Source organism: Lathyrus oleraceus, chromosome 2 (assembly GCF_024323335.1).
Source record: "Lathyrus oleraceus cultivar Zhongwan6 chromosome 2, CAAS_Psat_ZW6_1.0, whole genome shotgun sequence".
In the NCBI taxonomy this organism is placed as follows: Eukaryota; Viridiplantae; Streptophyta; class Magnoliopsida; order Fabales; family Fabaceae; genus Lathyrus; species Lathyrus oleraceus.
Genome location: NC_066580.1, coordinates 242,048,405 through 242,075,167, shown reverse-complemented (window position 1 = coordinate 242,075,167; position 26,763 = coordinate 242,048,405). Strand labels below are relative to the sequence as shown.

Sequence of the window (26,763 nt, the reverse complement as noted above, 5' to 3'; positions counted from 1 at the left end):
TATATACCAATTCACGTCTTCGGTAGGTCACCTATTATATACCCAGTAACCGGTATCCCTGGTGTTTCCTTCCATGCGAGTATATTGTCTACGTTCTGACGGTAATAGATAATATATCTCATGCGAGTATACTATCCATGTTCAAACGGTAATGGATATTATATCTCATGCACTCTTTGGGTTGTTCCCATTTGAGCAAGATTCGTTTTCCCGTTGTGGAGTCGAATGTCCATCCTGTAAGTCGATTTGCTTTTTCAAGCCCTCCTTTCGGATGATGAGTGTTTTGGCATATATACCAATTCACGTTTTTGGTCGGTCACCTATTATATACCCAGTAACCGGTATCCCTGGTGTTCCCTCCTTTTTGCTCCCTATTATGACCTTGGTCCCCTGTGGAGTCAGATTTTCCTGAGTTAATGTACCGTTTTCAGGTCTTTCTCAGATGTTTGGTTGATTGATATCTCTCACCCTTATACCGGTCTTAGATATTCATTATACCTGAGTTGTTACCCTTATACCGGTAACACCTCATTTCTTTGTTGCTTTCCCAGGAGAGTCTCTTTGTTAGAGTTTCTCTAGTGGAGTTTCTTGTGGTGATTCTTACCCTCTTGCTGTATTGGCGTTTTCCCCAATATATGCAATTTTTCCCGGCAGGGAGGTTCTTTGTGAATCTTTTCCCTGGTCCGAGTCCGGATTTTTATCCGAAGTATCCTTTGTGGATAGTTTGAATCAGCTTGAGTCTTTCCAATGGATGTGTTTTCCTTTGGAATTCTTCTTTCCCTAGTGTGAGTCCTTTACTCCCCAGTGAGGTCTCCGGTCCAGTCGTGTCTTGTTCATGTTGTGTCAGTTTTCCCCTAAATTCAGAGTCGTGTCCTGCTCACGCACTCTTTTTCTTTTTCTTATCCCCATGAGAGTCCTGTTAGAGTCTCTGTTCCTGGTGAGTGTATTACTCCGATGGATCGTCTTTTCTTCTTTGTGGATCACTATCCCCCACAGGGTTGTTTCTTTTGCATGCATACATCTGCATCATGAGGTCTCTTAGGGACCAAAATTTGTCTCATTACTGTTATTTAAGCCCATTCTACCACGTCGAGATGAAGATTTCTAAACTTCACTTCTCCGGCTAGAATGACCTTAAATAGGGGCATCTGTAAGACCCCAATTTTGTGCCTAAGATCCCTCATGGCATCATATCATATCATTGCATTGCCTCAAGGATCATTATACACCTTGCCTCCTTCCCTGTGAGTGGGTTATCTTGTTGAGAGTGATTTCTTGATCACCAAGCATGTGTTGCATTTGTATAAAATTGCTTTTCTTGTTACTACTAACCAAAAGTACAAAAATATGTCATCTAACCTTTGTCTTGCAGATGAAGCAATCACAGGTCAAAGCAGTCAAAGGCAGTCATTGAGCAATAGATGGTAGCCATTCTTGAGAATTTGGACCCCACAGTCATTATCAAGACTTCATATGAGCTATGATGTCATTTTGAATCAAAATCCCAAGTGGTGGAGGCTTGAAATTCATCTGAACATTGTCAGGTCATCTGAAGACCTAGAAAGTCAACTGCCAAGTCAACAGTGGATTTGAAGGTGGGAAGTGATTAGAAATACTTCATTCATGTTCAAACAAGTCTCATTTGACATTTCAAACATCAACATTGAAGAAAATAAAGTCAGGTCAAAACTTTCCAAAAATAGAAAGTGACCTATAATTTGAATTTGCCAAAAATGGAAAGGTTTTAACCTAACTTCAACTTCAAATTACATGACCAAAAATGCTTCAAATGAAACTTTGTTGAACATGAAAGTTGTAGATCTTTCTTTCCTATTTCCAAAAAGTCCAAGATCATCAATTTATCATGTGTGGGTAAGGAGATATGATCAAAACTTGACAAAGGATGCTTGAAGATTCAAATGTGCATAACTTCTCAACCAAAGCTCCAAATCAAGTGGTTCTTTTTGCTAAATTCTCATTTTGACCTATAGTTTCCAAATCATGCATTGCATTTCATCAATTGTCATCACATAATCATTTGCCATTTCACTTGATTTTTGGAGGGAATTTTTAAAGTTTAAAATTGGCCAATTATTTGAACATTCTAACATTGCCAATAGCTCCAAAATGTTTTTTTAAGTGAAATTAAAGTGATTTCGTGCACTGTTCACCATGCATTTTCATGCATAGGGTGAAATTGTCATTTTGCATAAACACCTCATTTCACTAATTACCATTAGCATTTGCTTAAGCATGATTAAGAGCATGATTAGGAGGGAGTGTGTAACACAAACCCTAACTGTTTTCAGCAGAGAACACACACAATTTTCAGATCTCAAAATTTTTCACACTTTTTCTCTCAAAATTTTCTCTCATTTTCTTCAAACCAAAGCACAATCCATTACTTGATTCATCATTTGGAAGCATCATGGAGCAAGTTTGAAGGAAGATCCATAGCAATTCGTGCAGTTTGAAGCAGCTTGAAGCTTGAACTCATCAATGGTGAAATCAAAATTCTGTTGAATCGTGTGCAATTGAGCCTCCACCTTCCTTCCAAACACTTGTACAAGCTGCATAGAAGATCATTTGAGCATTGCAAGGCCTGATTTCATTGAATTTCAAAGCTGCACTTCAAGAGGTCACGAAATCGTTTCTCTCTTTTCTCAAATTGCTTATGCTAATGTTGTAGATCTCGTTGTTGTGGTTGTTCTGAGCTTTGAATCACTGAAATCCATGCATTATTGACTGAGATTCGATTGTTTAAAGTCTTGATGATGAAACTTGATTTGCTCGATTCACTTGATGTATGATGTTATATGCTTAGCCAATGCTTGATTCGTGATCTAGGATGTTTAGGCTACATGTTGATATGATTGATTTTAAAAACTGGAGAAAATGTTCTTGATGTTCATGTTGATTCCACTGTTCATGCGCGCGAGCTGGAGAAGAAGAAGTTCAGGATATTTGGCCATGGTTTCAATCCAGTTTTGGCCACGACTTAGCGTTTCCTATTGTTTGTTAGGGTTAGCGCGCTATTGGTTGCATGCAGCGCTCATGCAGCGCTCTAATTGGCCAGAGCCAATTTAAGTGAAACGCAGCGTATGGTCTTGGCGCCAACAGCCATATTTCAAATTAAATAAATAAATTCAATTAATCCATTTCTTGTTTCAATTTTTATTTCAATTTCATTTCAATCTTTAGAAAATCATATTAAATTGAAAATTGCTCCAAAAAATATGTGGTTTTTTGCATCATGACCCATTTTGTGTCTATTATTTTTTCATCATTTTTCCATAAATTGTGCATGGCTGGAAAATAATTTGCCCTAGGGTTTGTGAACATGTATGCTACTTGTACCTTGCCTTGCTTCTTCATTTGTGAAATGCTGAGTTTTTATCCAATGAATCTGAAATTTTACATGTTGAAACTAGACACTTTGCTTGACATTTTAGTGTTGATTTGGTATTTTTGCCATTTGTAGTTTCTGTTTTATGATCATGTGAATGTAGGTGTGACAATTTGTGTCACACCTTTGTTGGTTCATCTTATGTTATGTGTTTGCCTTGCCTATTGATCTCCAAATGCTCTGATTTTTTGTGTGATGCATATTATGGATGTTGTGAATGAGCATGAATTTTCTTGGAATTATTTGCTTGATTTCTGATTTAATTGAGAGTTTTCATTCTGGTTGGTCACATTTGAGCTTTAAAATTGCCTTGAACTTCAATTGATCATGAAATGGATTTGGTATATGATATTGATGTGAGACCTTTTGAATTGTTTCAAGATGTGTTTGAAGTTGATTCATGTTAATTTTCAGCTTCTGTTTTAAATTTTTTCTCCATCTTTGACCCTAGGCTTTGACCTAGTGGTTTGCCTCTCATGTTTGAGCTTTGATTTCAGGTTGAACATCCAAGTTAAATGGTTCATGATGCTCCATCACTTGAGCATTTGATGTTTTCTTTTGACTACTAACATTGTGTGTTTTGTAGGGTTGATAACTCATTTGAGTTTGACTTGTGGCTTATGCCTTTGCTTATTGGGTTTGACTGTTGATATTGATTGTTGTTTGATTGTCTGAGTTGTATACTGATTTGTTTGATGTTTCAACAGGTACATAAGTTGCTTAAGTTCAATTTGAACTTGCTTTTGCTTGGTTGCTTAACCACTTAGGTATAACCTCTCTTCTTCATGTAGTCTGGAAGACCTGTCCTGTTACTTGGGCAGGCACCTGTCTGAAGCCCTCCTTAAGAGGCCATGTTCTTGTGTGTTTATTTTTGTGCTAAGCAGGAAAAGTCCTTTGATAAGGCAATTGGCAGATAAAAGAGATGTGTAATCCATCTCCTGCTATTCAGTGTGTCATCCTTTTGCTCACATAACATGTTGATGCATTGTGGATATTAACCCAAGATCTTATAGAGTCAAATCACTTGTGGAGAAGAGTTCCAACTTTCTGAACTCCCACACATTCTATTGTTTAAAGCTCTCCCAGGTCAGGGATAAGAGCTATGAGGCACACCCTTCATCTCCATTTCATTTGCTTCACCTTAACTCTCAATGTTAAGGTTAAGAGCACAACATACCCCATTCCAGTTGACTTTAAAGTCTAACCTTGCTTGAGCCTAATTGCTTGTATATAGTGTGTGCTAATTGACTTGTTTGTCTGATTGCTTGATTCATCTGTGCATATTTGCTTATGTGTGCCTTTGTGCATTTATCATCATTAATGGTACATCACTTCATAATCATTGTTCATATCTGTGTGATCATCTTGTTTTGAGGAGTCAACTGTAAGTCCATTTATTGGCAGTTGTTTCCTATGACCATTGAGGAGTCAATTGTAAGTCCAGTTATTGGCATTTGTTTCCTGTGATATGGTAGGAGATTGGTGTAAGTCCAGTGATTGGCATCCGGTATCCGGTTTTCTTGTTTTCCTTTGTGAGACTAGTATAAGTCCAGTGATTGGCATCTGGTATCATTGTTTTGTTTTAGGAGATTGGTATAAGTCCAGTTGATTGGCATCCGGCATCCATTATTTGTGCTTCAGTGAGATTGGTGTAAGTCCATTGATTGGCATCCGGTATCCATTTGCTTTGCTCATTTGCTTATTTGCATCATTGCCTATTCCAAAGGAATCACTTGGATCATCTACATATGGTCTCAAGAGGTGAACATCTGAGAAGTTTTACACTCCCTCACCCTCCATCCTTTTGTTTCTTAAACCTCCACTTGCATGTTAATCCAAATTTGAAAACTATTGTGCAAACATTTTCATGTCTTTTCAAATTAGAAACTTAGGCCTTAGGCCTTTGATTTTTCAAACTTCATTTTCACAATACTTCTTTTGAATTGAATTCTAATCATACTTTGACCATCTTTTATGAATAAATTCTAATTGGTTAATCCAACTCATTCAATTGTTTTGTGGCTTTGTCCATCTTTGATAAGTTTTCATACATTAGCCATAAGTTTGATTTATCCTAGTTGGTTGATGTTAATCTCACCTTTTGTCCTTAGTGATTGAATTGTAAGACTTCCTTGTTTATTATAGGGTTAACCCCTCACTAGCAAGTTGAAGCTTTTCTCACATGATGAACTTGTTGTTTAAAATGAACCCACTCATATTTTGGAAATCTTTTAGCCGAACTACGAGGTTTTGATCCTATAAAGGTACGTAGGCAATGGTTATCCATCCAAACACAAAAATAATAAATTTGTATATTCTTTTTCCCATCCCTTCAATCATGTTTGCACAATAAATATTTCATAAACAAATAACATTTCGTACAACAAGTGTGAAAAGGGCTCCCTAGGAGTACCTAGGACGTTTTGGGTGCCTAACACCTTCTCATTGCGTAATTTACCCCTTACCCAGATTCTCTGATCTTTTCATTAGTTTTCTATGTGTAAAACTTCTTAGGCTTTTGTTCGCTTTTTAGTCATTCCTTCGGATAAATAAAAGTGCGGTGGCAACTCGATTCTTTGTAAGTTTTGCTTTTGGTTTAATCAATAAATCATAAAGTGACAAATACACCGCTACACACGGACACATCGAATACGACGACATTCATCTAATAATTTTAAAAAATAAACACGCATTTTTTCAAAGATATCAGTGCTACATAGGCTATACCTATATCCAAATAGATATGCTCTCTTATCATTGTTTAGGCAATAGAGAACACCAAATTATTCTCATTGCATAATCCAAGAAAATGATGGATCAACGTATATTCAATCAATAAATTAATCGGGGGCAATAAGCCACATATGCTACGGGAGCCTAATTCACCTTTTAATCCTCTACAGAAAGAAAAAAAATTAGGACAAAGCAGAGAAATATCAACAGTTGAAATGCAATTACTGCAGCCCTATGGAAATCAATTTTATATTTCATTTCCAATTTGTCTAGTGCAAGGTGACATTTTATCACTGATCAACACTCACATGTTATGCAAGTGATTAACTAAGTAGCACTAACACTTCATTGAAGACACGCATATAGCAATCTATTAACATCAGCTTTTTGAATTCAATTTCACCAAAAGAATCTTGTTAAGTAGACCTGGATTTGCCTTGCCTTTAGATACCTTCATCACCTGCATTTGGACAAAGGTAAATCAAACTATGATAATAAAAGGGGGAAAGTAAAACATTAAATTATTCCAGATCTACAAGTTCATACCTGGCCTGCGAAAAAACCTTGAAGTTTAGTTTTGCCTCCTCGATATTGCTCTACCTGTTTCGGATTCTCTGCAATCACTTTGTCCACCATTTTTTCAATTTCAACAGGATCTGCTATCTGTCATTTCCAAATAATAATCCAATGTAGCTGTGTTTAGAAGAGTGGAGATAGCCCTTTACTTTTGGTTAAGAAAAAAGATAGTAGTTTGCGCTTTTATGCAGATTATAGGCCTTGATGCGTGGCATGGCAGACAAAACTACAGGGGAATACGCGTGAGTCGTGAGTGGGGACTAACCTGAACCAAATCCTTTTTTTCTATGAGTTCCTTGACACTTCCACCCTTGGCTAACAGCTCAAATAGTATCTGCAAACACATGAACAAATTGTAAAAATACAGAATGCAAAAAAGTCCAGAATAACAGATATCTGATTGTTTTTCCTTCTTTTCTAATCCATGCAGACAAATGAATGAAGCAGGCACAACACATGAGCCTAACCATTGTATATTACCGTGTCAATCAAAACCTCATCATGAAAGACATTAGTAAAGTCTAACTAACAAACAAACAAGGTATATATACATTAGATGAAACAGAAAAGGAATGGAAAGGAAAATATATGTTTAATGAATGTAATATATGCAAAGAAACAATTTTCCTGAATACTATATTTACACAATCCAATAAACCTCCAAAAACAGTGCATGATTCTAACAGGAACAAAGTATTAGCCCAATAATTAAACATCACTGTTGGTCAACATATTTTATAAATTAAGCCCCTTGGTCCATAAACACACAATTAATATGCACACAGAATTTAAGTCTCTGGAAAAACAAATGAGAAAAGCTAAAAGATATGAATATGATTAGACATACAACAATATAAATAAGTATGCAGTAATAATTAGTGCAAAAGTGAACTATACCTCCTTCCCAATCTTGCCACTGATGATTCCACCTTTAATGGAACCTATCAACTCGGACAACTCTTCAGGTGTAAGCTTTATGTTATTTATGGTCAGCTTTTCATTTTTCATGAAGGCGGCAATGTCACTCATTATCCAGTTGGCAACCAGCTTTGCATCAGCACCCTTTGCAAGAGTAGCATCAAAAAATTCTGCAATCTAACACATCCATTGAGACAACACAAATCATGTCATTATTAGCTTTTGGACTTTATTGAATTCTCTTTCATTAAGCTGTGTAGCATTTTTATTTTTCAACACATTAGTTAGTTTGTTGCATCTCTGACCATTGTGCATTTAAACAATCAAAATTCTTTGGTGCTGCAAATACACGAAGTTTAAGTGTCTTGCACCTTTTGCCTACATTTACAAAAACACTCCAACAAATGATTCACCATCTCAAGCAAGATTACAAGTTTAGAACGAAAGCTATATAACACTTGTCAGTATCTAAATTGCTAGGAGAGATAGATAGGGGTGAGCTACTTAAGAGTAGACTATAGAATAGAAAAGGAAAAGGAATAAATAGTGGCAGGTAGGACTATTCGCGGTTCGTTCAGAAAGGAAAGCCGAACCAAACGGCAAAAACAGTTCGGTAAAACCAAAACAAACCATTCATGATTTGTCCCAAACCGGACTGAACTAATTCTAAGGTTCAGTGCACCGGGTTCTGAATTTTCATGTCAAACTGGTTCAAAACCAAACATATCCTTTACGAACCAAACTGTTTTTTTTTATGTGAACCGACCTGTTTTTTGTATGTGAACCGAACTGTTGCTACATTTGAACTGATTTTGGAGTTAAGAACCAAACTCATATTTTTTTTACTTTTATTTCTACTCCAAAGTTACATTATTTAATTCTTCTCTAAAGGCAGCAATTGAACATCAAAATCATCATAGTGAACAGTAGAATTCAGCCTCCATAAAGCAATCATAACCTGATTTGCATAAAATTTATTTCAAGCAATTTTAAACAACAAAGCTGAAATTATTTCACTTTGTCCTGTTATTCTGCTCCAAAAAAATATAAAGAGTCTTCATACGAATAAAAGAAACACAAACTAAAATATCACAACAAAAATTGCAGCCATACTCTGCTACTATTGCAACAAACAATCATTCATGCTTTTTACAAATGTCCATTGTTTTGCATTTCCATAGCAACAACAGCCAAAAAGTTGGAAAATAAGAACACGGCTAACAATCTCATCCTAATGGCATAAGTATCAATCATCTACAAAGAGTGGTACCAGTTCCACTAGTGATTGTCTTGAGAGCACAAGTGCACCAATTAAGTCACATACTCTAGTTCTGTGGGGTGGGATGCAATCAACACATGGTTTCTAAGGGGTATAATTCTAATCTTATCTTAGTCATTTCAGGTTTGTAGAGCTTGTTGAGTATGATGACATTGGAAGTGTGTATATTATTGAGCTTAAAGGAACTGGGACATTTTATGCTATGACTGTAATGGATAAGGCTTCTCTTGCTAGCAGAACCAAGCAAAGGCAGCATATGAGAAATGCAGAAACACAAAAAATCCAAAAATGCAAAACCGGAGAACCAATTAAACACAGGAACACATAAATACGAGTTTATCAATTTTGCATGTTAGCTCGATTCAATGACTATTTCATTCTAAATTCCAAATAATACCTGAGTTTCTTTATCTAAATTCTAGTCCTATCAGAACATATATTTTCAGTAATGTGCATCAACTGGTAAAGAATCTAGTAACGCCAGAAAAACAGCAGGTAACTCACATTTTTATCATTAGCTAGGAAAAGAACATCTTGCATGCCTAATCCCATCTTTTCATATCTTCTACGTTTTTCTTCAGGAAGCTCCGGTAAACAATTTTGAATAGCATCCACGTATTCTTGGGAAAGGATTACTGATGGAAGGTCTGGTTCTGGAAAATATCGATAATCAGCGAGGCCTTCCTTTTTTCTCATTGTAATTGTTCTCTAAACAGAATAACAAAAGTTATTATTCTTTAAGAAAAAGAGTATGAGGGAAAAGAAAGCTATCTTGTAGTTGTAACTGCTACAACTCCTAGAATAGATTGTAAACAACAACAATATCACAATATAGTACTAACCTGAGAACCTTCTTCCCAGAGTCGAGTTTCCTGCACTATTTGATCTTCTTGACCTTGACTATGAAGTAATACCTGCCTTGAAATTTCAAAATCAATAGCCCTGCTCATTGACGCAAATGAGTTTAAATTTTTTACTTCAACCTGCCAGAACAACAATTGATCATATTAGCACCTAAATAGGTAATATAATGTACTTGTAATATTATATTGCAACATAAAGCTCGATTAAAATCATTTTTGTGGTACATTATTTCTATAGACAAGTCAACTTTCTTACTCCAAAAAATCAATTTGCAAGAAATACTCTTCATTTTAATCTTTCATTGTTGATAAAAGCTCACAACTTTGTCCAATAACATATTTTCTTGGAAACCGAAACCAAATTAATCGGCTCAGATAATAAATTTCCTTTCCTTCACAAATGTAAAATGTATTGGTTTATAGAGAAAATGTCATTTCAAGGTAATTAACACCCAAAACTTCTCACGCTTCACCTAATTGCTTACAAATACTTCCACTGCTCCCAAAACACCAATACGGTTCGAAAAAGCTAATAACTACTTTATCTTGTTTATGTGACTCAGGCTTTGGAAAGAACAGAACCAATTGTGAAATAACCTCTAACAGGTTATTCCGAGTTTCTAAAATGATAATGAATAATTAGAGTAAGGACAACATTGTCCGACACGGCAACACACCATGTGAATGGCATGTCGAAGCTTCATAGGCCAGAATCAATAAAGTTTCCAAGCAATTTGAACGGCAAGACCAACAAGCTACCTAATAATGAAATGGAGTGCAGCATGAAAAGATTATAATCATTTTTATACCTTTGTCCCAAATTTTGACTGCCCAATGGGTCGTACTGATACATTTACATCACAACGAAGAGAACCTTCTTGCATATTGCCATTGCTCACTCCCAAATACCTAACCAACCTCTGTAATTCTGCTGCATATTCTGATGCTTCAATACCATTTCTCATGTCAGGCTCAGAAACTATCTCTAGCAAAGGTACCCCTGCCCTATTTAGATCAACCTGTGAAAAAATACCATCAAACTTAACATACTTGTATCATCATCATAGATATAAAAGTTATCAAGCCTTTGGTTGTAATCATTCGGGAAAATGAGCGAAACAAAGCATTTAATGTTACAAAACATGCACAATGCAGGAAAAGTATATGAAACTGATCAAACTTAAGATTTTTCAAAATACTTTAAATAAATATAAATGTATCAACGAACAAATGCAGTGGGTCACCCACTCACATTTACCACAATCTAAATGTAAAATAGATAGGATAAACAAATGGCAAGAAATAACCGAAGTTAATTAAATATCAAAACCAATAAATCAGTACCTGAGAGAAATTTCCATTTTCAGCATGCATTAGCTTCCCTGCATCCTCTTCCATATGAACCCTTGTAATGCCAAACCTCTTATGTCCCCCACCAAACTCCAAAGGAATATCAACATCAAGAAAACCCGCAGCAGCAATCGGAACATCAAACTGAGAAATCTGATACCCTTTTGGAAGATCAGGATAAAAATACTGTTTCCTATCAAACTTGGAGTTAAAAGCCAAGTTGCAATTAAGAGCAAGTCCCAGTTTAACAGCAAACTCAATAACCTTAGAGTTCAAAACAGGCAAAGCACCAGGCAAACCCATACAAACCGGACAAATGCTACTGTTCGGAAACGATCCATAACTGTAAGGACAGCTACAAAAGGCTTTGGTGAGTGTAGAAAGCTGAACATGAGTTTCAATACCAATGACAGCTTCGTAATCTTTTGGGATTTTAAGTAGAAGAGCAAAAATAAAATATAAGGCATTGTAAGCCAATAATCTTTATTTGGTGTAGAAAATCAAAACAGGAAAGACACAATGTATACAGAGCATGTGAAATTTTTCTATATGCAATCAACAAACTAAGTTACATCAAATATCAATAGAAGATCGAAATCAGATCCAGTAGACCTTTTATGAGGTAATATTACATATCATTTTTTTATTCTACCCAACTTTTGGTTGCACTACACCAGCATAGAAAGAATAATAAAATTATCATCATAATAATAAATAGCTTAAAATTTGCAATGACAGAGAAAGCATAATATCATGTAAAGAACTTTATATAGACAAGAGCTTCCTCATGTTGACAAGCTGTTAAGGGGTGCTGTCAATTTTCAGACATGATTCACTTTTGTAAGCATCTTATATAAACACAACATCATGTAAAAGAGTAGTTTACAATCAAGCCATAATACCTGAAATGCCAAAACTAGAAGACACATTTTAATTAGATAACCTCTTTCCAATAGTTTTAACATTCCTCTACTATTTCAGCTCTCTCTGCCGAGAAATGCTCGAGAAAGTCTTAACAAACACAACTTCAAAGTCAATATACACAGTGTACACACTCATGCTGCTGAACATAGATGCTATCAAGTTGGTCATGTTTATAGTGCACCAGTTCCTTATGAATTTAACCAAAATAGTTGTATCATGTGTCTATACAACTTTTCAAAAGGCATTTCAACATCAACATCAATAGAAGAGTGTTTTCCAACATGATAAAGAACTAAAATAACATATATATTCCTAAGATGAAATTGAAATTGAATCAAGAAGGCTTGACATATGTATTGTCTTCTCTAAACTTTGCGATTTGACTCCGAATCATTAGCTCGACATGGGGTTGAACAAACATGTGAGTACTATCCAAGACATGTATTATGAACTTGTCACATGCAGGCATTGAAGCATTCATATTTATGATATATTGAGCCATAGGTATGTCACTGCACAATAACAACAAAAAAAAATACCTATTATTACAAATTAGATGCTAATAAAGATCAAGTAGGTGAAAACCCCTAAAATATTGTAAATGGCAACAAAATTGCAAGAAAAAATCAACTTTCAGGAAAGAAGGGGCCGTTTGTTTTGGTTTTTTTTAAAAATGATTTTTATAGTGTTATATATTTTAGTGTAAAAAAAATTTACAAAAAAACTTTTCATAAAAACTTCAAATGAAAATTTTGTTTACATAGTTATTCTTAAAATTTTATTTTAGGTACTTTATCATTTTATGGAAATTTTTTTTGGATATCAAAATTTCAAAAAATCACTTAATTTTGAAGCTATTTCAAATAGCTTTTTCTAAAAATCATTTTTGAGATATAATTTTTTTTAAAAATTGTGATTTTAACTATGTTTTGATCTAATGTATATTTATGTTATACAATGAACAATTCAATCTTTTAATATAAAAAAAATAAATTTAGAAAAACTTGTAATATTTTGAAAAATATTTTTGCAAAATCCATTTTCAAAAATACAAAGAAAAAATTCATTTTTTAAAGCTAAAACAAACTGGCCCAAGGTTTGAAATTGAGTATTTGGCATAGAGGAAAAAGGTGATTAAAATTGAAAGGAAAGAGTGAGTGATAGGAAGAAACCAGGAAATGAAGACGCCTTTTGTTGCATTGACCATGATAATGGCTGAAAAGATAGTAATAGAAGAATACAGATCTGCTGCAGGCAATTCTTTTGCAGGGCGGCTCCGGCAAACGAGGATCTATTACCGGTACCTAAAACAGAAACAGAAAAACGGTAATAGAACGGAACCGAAACCAATGCTCCATTTTCACTGCAGTAACACAGGTAATTAATTAAAGCTGTTAAAATTCAAAAGGAATTCCCAAATTAGCATGAGGACAAAAGCGAAGAGAAAGCAGGAGTCCGCATTACCGTTTTCGGTTTTAGCATCAAAATAGGCCGATCCAAGCTGAGCACATGAAAGAGGATTTTGCAGGATGCTCCTTTGAACACCAATTACACTTTTGAAACCCTAATCTGTGAGATAAATAGGAAGCAGAGCGATTCAGAGAGGGAGACGAAAATTTGAGAGGGAGGCGGCCATAAACAAAAAAGGGAAACAGCGAACAAGAGACCACAAACCCTAAAATCCCAAATCAAAAAAACAGTATTGAGGAGGAAGATTTAAGCTCACCTGATTCGTCGTCGCCAAAGGTGAGATTTTCTTTTGTTGAGCATGTGAATTCGAACGAATGTCTGAGTTTGAGAGAGTTTAGTTGGTAACGATTAAGTGAGATTGTGAGTTGAGAGGACGAGACAGAGTTTGAGAGGTGAGTTCGTGAGGGCGATTGGGTTTCTGAGAGAGAGCGATTCAGAGAAGGGGACGAAAAAATGAGAAGGTGAGAGACGGAAGGACACGAGAGAGGAGATTGAAAGATTTTTGTTCATTACTATTTCATTATCACTTTTTATTCATTTATTGTTATTTTAAAATAAAAAGAAAACAAAAAAAAAAGCATGCTTTAAATTAGAACTTAATTAGGACTTAATTACCACTGGTATTCCCAATCCATTTCTCTTTTTGAAAAAACCAACAGCCAAGCGGCTGGTTTTTAATTAGGTTAGACTAACTGTTTTTTTTTATTTAGTTTTTTATTTTAATTCGTTTTTTAGTTTATGTTAGTTTATATATTAAGGTTAGCATTAAAATATCAGTTAGTTAGTAAGTGGCCTGGTGGAGGGAAGTGGCTTCTAGATTTTTAGTGTAGTGGGTTCGATACTCCTAGGTGTTGTTTTTCTTTCTTTTAATATTTTCTCTTATATTTATGCTTTATTATTCATATTTCTTTTTTTATTTATTGTTTAATAATATGATTTGTTTTTTTCTTTTAATTGCACCATGCATTCGAAACCATTTTTTAACTTATAAAAATCATATTTTCTCGATTTAATATCGAGCCCTTTTTCACACCCTTGTAAGTCGATTGCTTTTTTAAAGCATCGCCGTCAACCTCACATAGCTTACTCTTGGGCTTTCTTACAATGAGCCGGTTCTCTTGCACTCCTGAGGTTAAGATTCGAGACGTATGCCTCGCCAATCTTAACTCTCGTCATCGCCTAAATTTGTCAATGCGGTTTCTTCAAACCCTTTCCCAGTCAAATTCCAAAAATACTTAATTCCTATCTTAACTTTTTTAATAAAGATGGAAATGGAACATGGTGTATACCATGCACTCCTAAGGCTAGGATTCGAGATGTATATCTCGCTCATCCAAGTTCTCGTCATCACTCAAAATACATCCAACCAATCAAATTCTTTTCTCGCCGCCGTGCGATTAATCAAAAATCTTTTTTTATAAATGAAAGGTATCTTGTCTTAAGTGATACAAAATAATGTTTCGGCCACGATTGTTGAGTAGAGATAATGACGCTTTTCCGAATGTAGATTTATAAATCCGTTCGATGTGTGGTATGCGTCCACTCCTCATCTGTTTTGGGTAAAACAATGTTTTCGTCGATTAATACAGGATAGCTTTCGCTAAAATCGACCAACAAACAAACATTTTTCTACCCAGAACTACGTAAGCCTTGATTTCTCTTTTGAGATACGTAGGAGCAGGATTTTTAAATCTTGTCAGGCCCACTAATAAAAAACTTAGGTTTAGTCCTTCGTCAAAAATCCAAAAACATTTTCCTTTCTTCTATTTCTTTCTTTCCCACTTAATAACTTGAAAAGCCTAACATTTCAAACTAACATCAATGCACACAACTGACCTAATGGTTCCCGTTGAGTACAACGGACGTGAGGGGTGCTAATACCTTCCCCTTGCGTAATCGACTCCCGAACCCTGATATTGGTTGCGATGACCATATCTTATCCTTTTCTTTTGTCTTGGGTTTTATCGATATTTCCCCTTTCCTTTTTAGGAATAAATAAAGTTCGGTGGCGACTCTGTTCAGTCCATCATTGCGAGCGTGCGATCGCGCTTCGCTTTGAAGTCGTATCCCCATTTTTTCGAGGTGCGACAGATGGCGACTCTGCTGGGGACAACACCCAATCCTAAGCGAGTCAAGCCTAGTTAGGACGTCTGTGTGCCTTTGTTTGTTTAATTGTGTGGCTTTTCCTTATTTATTGCTTTCTATTATCTTTATTATTATATTGATATATTTGTTGTATATTGGTTCCAATGTGTTGGTATTTGGGTTTTTGATTGCAAACCATGTGGGAAAGACTCTACACCCGAGTCTAGAGTGAAAAAAAACACATAAGGTAGGACGATGGTTGAGTAGTACGGACTCCCGAGGTGAATACTTCGTAAGGGTCGGTACGAGAACCTCACTTAGAGTAGATCCTTTTGCAAATATTGTCGCCCGAGGTGTATACCTCGTAAGCGTCGATGTTTCAAAGGGGTCCATGACTCTAAGGACCTTTTAGAACATTAAACCTTTGGCCAACTAGAAATGATGGTTGCGTAGTATGGATTCCTGAGGTGGATACCTCGTAAGGATCGATACGAGAACCTCGCTCAGAATAGATTCTCCAGATGGAGTTGATGACCGGAAAGTATTTTCCGTAAGCGTCAAACAGTCTTTTGAATCCATGACTCTGAGTATCCTGTCTAGAACCCAGTCGATGGTTGCGTAGTACGGACTCCCGAGGTGAATACTTCGTAAGGGTCGGTACGAGAACCTCACCCAGAATAGATTCCCTTGATGGAGTTGACGACCGGGAAGTATTTCCCGTAAGCGTCAAACAGTCTTGTGAATCAATGACTCTGGGGATCCTTTGTAATAAAGCCCTAGATCATACCCGGTGAGAACCCCGTTTTGGAAAAGCAATCAAATTTATCAGTACCTCGGACTTTTGAACCCGTGTATTGAAGAAAAAACACAAATATGCATGGCTTGCATTGCATTCATCCATTGCATTTGCATCTCATCATAACGCATGTCATTTTCCAGACAAAATACCAAAAAAACTCATCCATCCTTTGTCCGTGATCAGCAAAGTGATTCCTAACACGCGTTTAGAACAAAGAACCATGTCTCAGGAGATGATGGACGAGCTAAGGAAAAGCCAAGAAGCACTGAATGAGGAACTTAATCTTTTGAAGATCCAAATGAGATGGGTCTTGGAAACCCTGCAAGTCTTGTTGGGAAAAGAGGGTCACCCAATATACACTGCTGCAACAAAGAGAGCTACTACGCCACATCCATCTGGTGTTACCCCAAGTCAAGGGAAATGTTATGTGGGAACTCCTCATTTACCAGTATATGGACCTCCCTCAAGGCGTCATCATCAACATCCTCTGGCTATTGCTCCTCAAAGTCACCAAATTCAGGTTCAAAACAAAAATTAGAATCAGAACAAGAGGAACAAGGATCACAATGACTCGATTCCGGTGCCATATAGCAAGCTCTATCCGCAACTGATCCAAAATGCTTTGGTGACCCCTCGAGCTCTCACACCTGTGTCACCGTACCTGCCATGGTACAATCCAAATGCAACATGTGAATTCCATAAAGGAGCATTGGGACATGACTTGGATTCTTGCTTAGCGCTGAAAGCCTTGGTGCGAGGATTGATTAACAAAAAGAGTTTAATCTTTGAAGAAGATCATCCGAAGGTCATGTGCGAATACCATACTGGGACAATGGGGCACTCCATCAAGGAATGCAAGAGTTTTAAGCTCAAGCTAGAAAGACTGATTGACATAAGGTCACCAACACTCAGATAAGATCATTACTGATTTGCCGTTATGGTGTGCCAGATAAGATCATTACTGATAATGGATCTAATCTGAATAACAAGATGATGGATGAGTTATGCGCTGAGTTCAAGATTGCACACCATAATTCCTCTCCTTACAGACCTAAGATGAATGGGGCTGTTGAAGCTGCTAATAAGAATATCAAGAAGATTATCCAGAAGATGACAGTTACGCATAAAGATTGGCATGAGATGTTGCCATTTGCTTTGCATGGTTATCGTACATCTGTACGCACTTCGACAGGGGCAACCCCTTTCTCTCTTGTTTACGGCATGGAGGTTGTGCTCCCAGTGGAGGTGGAGATCCCATCAATGAGAGTCTTGATGGAAGCTAAGTCGACTGATGCTGAATGGATTCAGAGTCGTTATGACCAACTGAATTTGATTGAAGAGAAGCGATTGACTGCCATGTGCCATGGTCAGTTATATCAGCAGAGAATGAAGAAAGCATTCGATAAGAAGGTCAAGCCTCGTGTGTTCCGAGAAGGTGACCTCGTGCTCAAGAAAGTCTTGTCTCTCGCGCCCGATTCCAGGGGCAAGTGGACTCCAAACTATGAAGGTCCATATGTTGTTAAGAGAGCCTTTTCAGGCGGTGCTTTGATGCTTACAACAATGGATGGGGAGGATTTCACTCGTCCTGTGAATTCATATGCAGTCAAGAAATACTTTGCCTAAAAAGAAAAAAGAGTAAGAAAAACAGAATAGCTCGCTAAGTTGAAAACCCGAAAGGGCGGCTTAGGCAAAAATGAGCGTCTCGGTGGAGAACCCGCAAGGGCGATCCAGGCAAAAGTTAGAGACATAAAAAAAAGAATATTTGTATCCCGCTAGATTGAGTACCTCACCCTGGGGAAATCTAGGCAAAAATTAGGGATTTGGCAAGTAACTGCATCCTGATAAGACTTTCTGTTCCACAACCGTCTTTTCGTCAGAGATTCTCGATTCGTCGTCAACTGAAGCTTCGAATACATCGAGATTCAAATTGGTAGAGAAAGGATCATTATGTTCAATGTAGCCCTCTTCCAATATATATCACTGATTTCAAATTTGTACAGATCTATGAAGTCTTGCCCTTTGCAGGCTACCATTCCATCAAATCAATTTGAGCTTTTATCCAATTATTTGCACTCTTATTTGTTTCGATTCAACAAATGTTTTGCATGTTTTAATTGATAAAATGTCATTGTTTTAAACAAATAAAATTTTCAATTTGTTGTTTTAAACAAAGTGAACATTCACTATGATGAAAGGATACTCAAGAATTTCTCAGTGCTCTCCCAAGGGTGGCGTGATTTCCAACAGGTAAGACATTTGTTCATATTCCTGGCATGGTTGTATTCTCTTTCTCCAGATTTGTTGTTGGGGTTGTCCCCCAAGCAGAGCCTCTGTTAAGATTTTGTTCCCCAAGCAGAGTGCTTGTTGAAGACTTCGTTTTCTTCTCCAACATTTTTTCTCCCCAGCATGGGTGCTTTCCTTTGGAAGATTCGGTAGTAGGTGGTTTGAGACCCCGGTACCCCATCACTCTCCCCAGTGCAGTCGCCAGCGGAGTTGTTGCTTCTCTCCTCAGCACTGTCGCCAGGGTTGTTGATATGATATACTGCATTTGATGCTATATCTCCCCATCGGAGTGCTTGTTGAGATTTTTACCTCTTATCCCTTCAGCAGAGCAGTGTTTATTTTCCTCCTCGGCAGTTGTGGGTTTATTCTTGGAAGGTTAAGCATTGGGTGGTTGATCCCCAGCTCTCCTCCTTATTCCCAGTGGATTCCCTAGTGGATTCCCCAGTGGAGACGCCAGTAGATTTGTGGTATGGTGGATTATATCTGTGTGATTTCCCCGGAGTCCCCGCCAGAGTTGGTATCCCCAACATAGTCAGGATCCCCGCCAGAGCTGTTTTCCCCAGTGGGGTGGTTGGTGATCTATCATCCATAGATTTGGTTGATCTCCTTGATGCTTTTGATCCCTAGTAGAGTGGCTTGTTGCAGAATCTACTTGTGCGATCTATCCTTCCTCAGTGGATGTGTTCCCCAATGGAATGGCTGACAATATACCCAGTAGAGTTGCTTGTGCAGTTAGATTCTACATGGATGATTTGTTCTCCCTTTGTGGGTTGTTCCCCAGCGGAGTTATTTGGAGTTGCTTTCGTGGCGGTTTTCGCCTGAGCAGTGAACTTTTGTTTCCCAGTTGATGCTGAGAATTCCCCTGCAGATATCTTGGGATTTCTCCTTCTCCCCAACGGATTTGTCTTTGTGGTTGTTTATGCCTGTTGTGACTTTCTGTACCCCAGTTGGGTTGATTGTTGATCCATCACTCAGAGATTTTGTGATCTCTGACCTCTTTTGCCTCCCAGCAGATCTTTGCTTTGTAGCTTGAAGATCTCCAGCAGATTGGCTTTCCAGTTTGGTTATTCCCCTGGAATTGTAGTACCGGGCGTTTGATTCCTGGATCCTGTTTGTGTTAGATATGTCTGTTTTGTCAGCATTCATCAAACATAAATCACGCATATTCATGCATACTTATAAACATTCAGATATTCATGTTGCGTTTTGCCATATACCTTTTGTTTGTTGTCTCTTGCTAATGGGTGATATAGATCTCTTTATAGATCCTCCCCAGGCAAATGTCGGGTGTTTAATCTCTCAATATAGAGTCAGCCCCATAAGCAGAAAGTGTCTGTCTTTCATTCTGCAATTCCCCACTGAGATATATCCTCGTGGATGACGGTTTTTTCCGTGTCCTCCCAACACATATATTGGGATGGATCCTCCTATTGAGTTATATCTTCATTAGGATGAGTCTTGATTCAGTCTGTCTGTTCGGATTGATCCCGAATTGGCTATTTGTCAACTGTTTCTTGTGCTTCCCTGTGGAATAAATGAACGAATTGCCCAGTAACCGGCAATAATTCTTTTTATCCCCAGCGGAATCTTTTGGGCCTCTACCCTTATACCGGTAGTTGTAAGTCCTATGTTCCTTTTCCTCTTGGCGGAATTTGTGGTTATATACCTTTTATTCCTCAGCAAGAGTTGGTTGGTTTTCTACCCAGTAGTCGGTGGTCGTAAATCCTAGTTTTTCTGCTCCTCAGCAGTTGGTGGTTTGTTATAAACCCTATTTCTATTTCCCGTGCGGATTTGTGATTTCCTTCATTCCCCACGCGGAGTTGTGGTTTTCTACCCCGTATTCGGTAGATGTAAACCCTTCTTTTTATCCTCATCAGAGTTGTTGGCTACTACCCCGTATTCGGTAGTTGTAAGTCCTATCTCTTTTCCCCTAGCAGAGGTAACCTTTGTGGTTCGTGCTGGTTGATGGTGGATTTTGTGCTGTTGTGGTTTTATCCCCAACGGAGTCTGTGCTTTCTTGTGGATAATTGCCGGATGCTAGCAATTCTATCCCCAGTTGAGTCTTTGGTTTTCTACCCCGTATTCGGTAGTTGTAAACCCTAATTTCTCCTCTTTGCAGAGTTAACCTTGTTGTTCATCCTAAACGATGGTGGTTACTCTTTGTGGTTATCTTCATTCAATATTCGATGTTGATATTCCCTCCTTGCTTCTGGGTAATTGCCGTTTGCTAGCAATTGTGTCCCCAGTAAGTCCTTGTGGATAATTGCTGTTTATGCAATTCATCCCCAGCGAGTCTTCTTTCATTTACCCGTTTGCTTGGTAATGATTGTTGCTCCCTTTGATTGGTCATCATTATATACCTAGTTTTGGTATCCCGATGCCTTTCTTTTCGGTTGATTTATCCTTTATTAACCCAGTAACCGGTTGTGGATAATCTTCCATGCGAGTATGTTATCCACGTTCTGACGGTAATGGATAATATATCTCATGCACTCTTCAGTCGAAGCCTGTTGTGTTTCCTCAGTCGAGTAAGATTCGTTATTTCCTTTTGCGGAATCGAATATTTTGTTTGTTTCTTGGATGATTGCTGGATGCTTGCAATTTATCCCCTGTGAGTTATCTTTCGTTTACCCTGTTGTTGTTGGTAACGATTGTCTCTCTTTTTGGTTGGCCACCTATTATATACCCTGTAACCGGTATCTCTGGTGTCTCTTCCTTTTCGAGTATATTATTCACGTTCTGACGGTAATGAATAATATATCTCATTCACTCTTTGGTTGGAGTCCTTTGTTGATTTTCCCCAGTAGAGTAAGATTCGTATTCTTTGTAGAATCGAATATCCATCCTTGAACAAGTTTGTGTTTTGGATGATGAGTGTCTTGGCATATATACCAATTCACGTCTTCGGTAGGTCACCTATTATATACCCAGTAACCGGTATCCCTGGTGTTTCCTTCCATGCGAGTATATTGTCTACGTTCTGACGGTAATAGATAATATATCTCATGCGAGTATACTATCCATGTTCTGACGGTAATGGATATTATATCTCATGCACTCTTTGGGTTGTTCCCATTTGAGCAAGATTCGTTTTCCCGTTGTGGAGTCGAATGTCCATCCTGTAAGTCGATTTGCTTTTTCAAGCCCTCCTTTCGGATGATGAGTGTTTTGGCATATATACCAATTCACGTTTTTGGTCGGTCACCTATTATATACCCAGTAACCGGTATCCCTGGTGTTCCCTCCTTTTTGCTCCCTATTATGACCTTGGTCCCCTGTAGAGTCAGATTTTCCTGAGTTAATGTACCGTTTTCAGGTCTTTCTCAGATGTTTGGTTGATTGATATCTCTCACCCTTATACCGGTCTTAGATATTCATTATACCTGAGTTGTTACCCTTATACCGGTAACGCCTCATTTCTTTGTTGCTTTCCCAGGAGAGTCCCTTTGTTAGAGTTTCTCTAGTGGAGTTTCTTGTGGTGATTCTTACCCTCTTGCTGTATTGGCGTTTTCCCCAATATATGCAATTTTTCCCGGCAGGGAGGTTCTTTGTGAATCTTTTCCCTGGTCCGAGTCCGGATTTTTATCCGAAGTATCCTTTGTGGATAGTTTGAATCAGCTTGAGTCTTTCCAATGGATGTGTTTTCCTTTGGAATTCTTCTTTCCCTAGTGTGAGTCCTTTACTCCCCAGTGAGGTCTCCGGTCCAGTCGTGTCTTGTTCATGTTGTGTCAGTTTTCCCCTAAATTCAGAGTCGTGTCCTGCTCACGCACTCTTTTTCTTTTTCTTATCCCCATGAGAGTCCTGTTAGAGTCTCTGTTCCTGGTGAGTGTATTACTCCGATGGATCGTCTTTTCTTCTTTGTGGATCACTATCCCCCACAGGGTTGTTTCTTTTGCATGCATACATCTGCATCATGAGGTCTCTTAGGGACCAAAATTTGTCTCATTACTGTTATTTAAGCCCATTCTACCACGTCGAGATGAAGATTTCTAAACTTCACTTCTCCGGCTAGAATGACCTTAAATAGGGGCATCTGTAAGACCCCAATTTTGTGCCTAAGATCCCTCATGGCATCATATCATATCATTGCATTGCCTCAAGGATCATTATACACCTTGCCTCCTTCCCTGTGAGTGGGTTATCTTGTTGAGAGTGATTTCTTGATCACCAAGCATGTGTTGCATTTGTATAAAATTGCTTTTCTTGTTACTACTAACCAAAAGTACAAAAATATGTCATCTAACCTTTGTCTTGCAGATGAAGCAATCACAGGTCAAAGCAGTCAAAGGCAGTCATTGAGCAATAGATGGTAGCCATTCTTGAGAATTTGGACCCCACAGTCATTATCAAGACTTCATATGAGCTATGATGTCATTTTGAATCAAAATCCCAAGTGGTGGAGGCTTGAAATTCATCTGAACATTGTCAGGTCATCTGAAGACCTAGAAAGTCAACTGCCAAGTCAACAGTGGATTTGAAGGTGGGAAGTGATTAGAAATACTTCATTCATGTTCAAACAAGTCTCATTTGACATTTCAAACATCAACATTGAAGAAAATAAAGTCAGGTCAAAACTTTCCAAAAATAGAAAGTGACCTATAATTTGAATTTGCCAAAAATGGAAAGGTTTTAACCTAACTTCAACTTCAAATTACATGACCAAAAATGCTTCAAATGAAACTTTGTTGAACATGAAAGTTGTAGATCTTTCTTTCCCATTTCCAAAAAGTCCAAGATCATCAATTTATCATGTGTGGGTAAGAAGATATGATCAAAACTTGACAAAGGATGCTTGAAGATTCAAATGTGCATAACTTCTCAACCAAAGCTCCAAATCAAGTGGTTCTTTTTGCTAAATTCTCATTTTGACCTATAGTTTCCAAATCATGCATTGCATTTCATCAATTGTCATCACATAATCATTTGCCATTTCACTTGATTTTTGGAGGGAATTTTTAAAGTTTAAAATTGGCCAATTATTTGAACATTCTAACATTGCCAATAGCTCCAAAATGTTTTTTTAAGTGAAATTAAAGTGATTTCGTGCACTATTCACCATGCATTTTCATGCATAGGGTGAAATTGTCATTTTGCATAAACACCTCATTTCACTAATTACCATTAGCATTTGCTTAAGCATGATTAAGAGCATGATTAGGAGGGAGTATATAACACAAACCCTAACTGTTTTCAGCAGAGAACACACACAATTTTCAGATCTCAAAATTTTTCACACTTTTTCTCTCAAAATTTTCTCTCATTTTCTTCAAACCAAAGCACAATCCATTACTTGATTCATCATTTGGAAGCATCATGGAGCAAGTTTGAAGGAAGATCCATAGCAATTCGTGCAGTTTGAAGCAGCTTGAAGCTTGAACTCATCAATGGTGAAATCAAAATTCTGTTGAATCGTGTGCAATTGAGCCTCCACCTTCCTTCCAAACACTTGTACAAGCTGCATAGAAGATCATTTGAGCATTGCAAGGCCTGATTTCATTGAATTTCAAAGCTGCACTTCAAGAGGTCACGAAATCGTTTCTCTCTTTTCTCAAATTGCTTATGCTAATGTTGTAGATCTCGTTGTTGTGGTTGTTCTGAGCTTTGAATCACTGAAATCCATGCATTATTGACTGAGATTCGATTGTTTAAAGTCTTGATGATGAAACTTGATTTGCTCGATTCACTTGATGTATGATGTTATATGCTTAGCCAATGCTTGATTCGTGATCTAGGATGTTTAGGCTACATGTTGATATGATTGATTTTAAAAACTGGAGAAAATGTTCTTGATGTTCATGTTGATTCCACTGTTCATGCGCGCGAGCTGGAGAAGAAGAAGTTCAGGATATTTGGCCATGGTTTCAATCCAGTTTTGGCCACGACTTAGCGTTTCCTATTGTTTGTTAGGGTTAGCGCGCTATTGGTTGCATGCATCGCTCTAATTGGCCAGAGCCATTTTAAGTGAAACGCAGCGTATGGTCTTGGCGCCAACAGCCATATTTCAAATTAAATAAATAAATTCAATTAATCCATTTCTTGTTTCAATTTTTATTTCAATTTTTATTTCAATTTCATTTCAATCTTTAGAAAATCATATTAAATTGAAAATTGCTCCAAAAAATATGTGGTTTTTTGCATCATGACCCATTTTGTGTCTATTATTTTTTCATCATTTTTCCATAAATTGTGCATGGCTGGAAAATAATTTGCCCTAGGATTTGTGAACATGTATGCTACTTGTACCTTGCCTTGCTTCTTCATTTGTGAAATGCTGAGTTTTTATCCAATGAATCTGAAATTTTACATGTTGAAACTAGACACTTTGCTTGACATTTTAGTGTTGATTTGGTATTTTTGCCATTTGTAGTTTCTGTTTTATGATCATGTGAATGTAGGTGTGACAATTTGTGTCACACCTTTGTTGGTTCATCTTATGTGATGTGTTTGCCTTGCCTATTGATCTCCAAATGCTCTGATTTTTTGTGTGATGCATATTATGGATGTTGTGAATGAGCATGAATTTTCTTGGAATTATTTGCTTGATTTCTGATTTAATTGAGAGTTTTCATTCTGGTTGGTCACATTTGAGCTTTAAAATTGCCTTGAACTTCAATTGATCATGAAATGGATTTGGTATATGATATTGATGTGAGACCTTTTGAATTGTTTCAAGATGTGTTTGAAGTTGATTCATGTTAATTTTCAGCTTCTGTTTTAAATTTTTTCTCCATCTTTGACCCTAGGCTTTGACCTAGTGGTTTGCCTCTCATGTTTGAGCTTTGATTTCAGGTTGAACATCCAAGTTAAATGGTTCATGATGCTCCATCACTTGAGCATTTGATGTTTTCTTTTGACTACTAACATTGTGTGTTTTGTAGGGTTGATAACTCATTTGAGTTTGACTTGTGGCTTATGCCTTTGCTTATTGGGTTTGACTGTTGATATTGATTGTTGTTTGATTGTCTGAGTTGTATACTGATTTGTTTGATGTTTCAACAGGTACATAAGTTGCTTAAGTTCAATTTGAACTTGCTTTTGCTTGGTTGCTTAACCACTTAGGTATAACCTCTCTTCTTCATGTAGTCTGGAAGACCTGTCCTGTTACTTGGGCAGGCACCTGTCTGAAGCCCTCCTTAAGAGGCCATGTTCTTGTGTGTTTATTTTTGTGCTAAGCAGGAAAAGTCCTTTGATAAGGCAATTGACAGATAAAAGAGATGTGTAATCCATCTCCTGCTATTCAGTGTGTCATCCTTTTGCTCACATAACATGTTGATGCATTGTGGATATTAACCCAAGATCTTATAGAGTCAAATCACTTGTGGAGAAGAGTTCCAACTTTCTGAACTCTCACACATTCTATTGTTTAAAGCTCTCCCAGGTCAGGGATAAGAGCTATGAGGCACACCCCTCATCTCCATTTCATTTGCTTCACCTTAACTCTCAATGTTAAGGTTAAGAGCACAACATACCCCATTCCAGTTGACTTTAAAGTCTAACCTTGCTTGAGCCTAATTGCTTGTATATAGTGTGTGCTAATTGACTTGTTTGTCTGATTGCTTGATTCATCTGTGCATATTTGCTTATGTGTGCCTTTGTGCATTTATCATCATTAATGGTACATCACTTCATAATCATTGTTCATATCTGTGTGATCATCTTGTTTTGAGGAGTCAACTGTAAGTCCATTTATTGGCAGTTGTTTCCTATGACCATTGAGGAGTCAATTGTAAGTCCAGTTATTGGCATTTGTTTCCTGTGATATGGTAGGAGATTGGTGTAAGTCCAGTGATTGGCATCCGGTATCCGGTTTTCTTGTTTTCCTTTGTGAGACTAGTATAAGTCCAGTGATTGGCATCTGGTATCATTGTTTTGTTTTAGGAGATTGGTATAAGTCCAGTTGATTGGCATCCGGCATCCATTATTTGTGCTTCAGTGAGATTGGTGTAAGTCCATTGATTGGCATCCGGTATCCATTTGCTTTGCTCATTTGCTTATTTGCATCATTGCCTATTCCAAAGGAATCACTTGGATCATCTACATATGGTCTCAAGAGGTGAACATCTGAGAAGTTTTACAC

The 26,763-nt window shown here is 37.4% G+C and overlaps 2 protein-coding genes across 12 annotated transcripts in view; both read right to left on the bottom strand.

The window, feature by feature from the left end:
* Positions 1-6,372: 6,372 nt before the first annotated feature.
* LOC127122745 (glutamyl-tRNA(Gln) amidotransferase subunit B, chloroplastic/mitochondrial) lies at positions 6,373-12,217 on the bottom strand. The gene is made up of 9 exons (XM_051053033.1): positions 12,147-12,217; positions 11,120-11,606; positions 10,585-10,794; positions 9,755-9,895; positions 9,417-9,620; positions 7,613-7,810; positions 6,981-7,049; positions 6,686-6,802; positions 6,373-6,599 (listed from the first exon to the last, which is right to left on the bottom strand). The coding sequence occupies exons 1-9, from the start codon at positions 12,215-12,217 to the stop codon at positions 6,519-6,521; spliced, it is 1,578 nt and encodes a 525-aa protein (XP_050908990.1). The 3' UTR covers positions 6,373-6,518.
* The window catches only part of LOC127119022 (general transcription and DNA repair factor IIH subunit TFB5-like), a 34,358-nt gene continuing 19,797 nt past the window's right edge, over positions 12,203-26,763 (bottom strand). For 3 of the 11 annotated variants that reach the window (XM_051049235.1, XM_051049236.1, XM_051049238.1), the window contains exons 3-4: positions 13,222-13,353; positions 12,203-12,561 (exon numbers count right to left, since the gene is read on the bottom strand). In XM_051049235.1, the coding sequence (XP_050905192.1) occupies positions 12,384-12,561; positions 13,222-13,256 (213 nt within the window). In that variant the 5' untranslated portion in view covers positions 13,257-13,353 and the 3' untranslated portion in view covers positions 12,203-12,383. Of the gene's footprint in view, positions 12,562-13,221; positions 13,413-13,513; positions 13,619-13,775; positions 14,070-26,763 lie in introns of those variants that run through there. The other 8 variants (XM_051049244.1, XM_051049243.1, XM_051049242.1 and 5 more) reach the window with 5 other exon arrangements.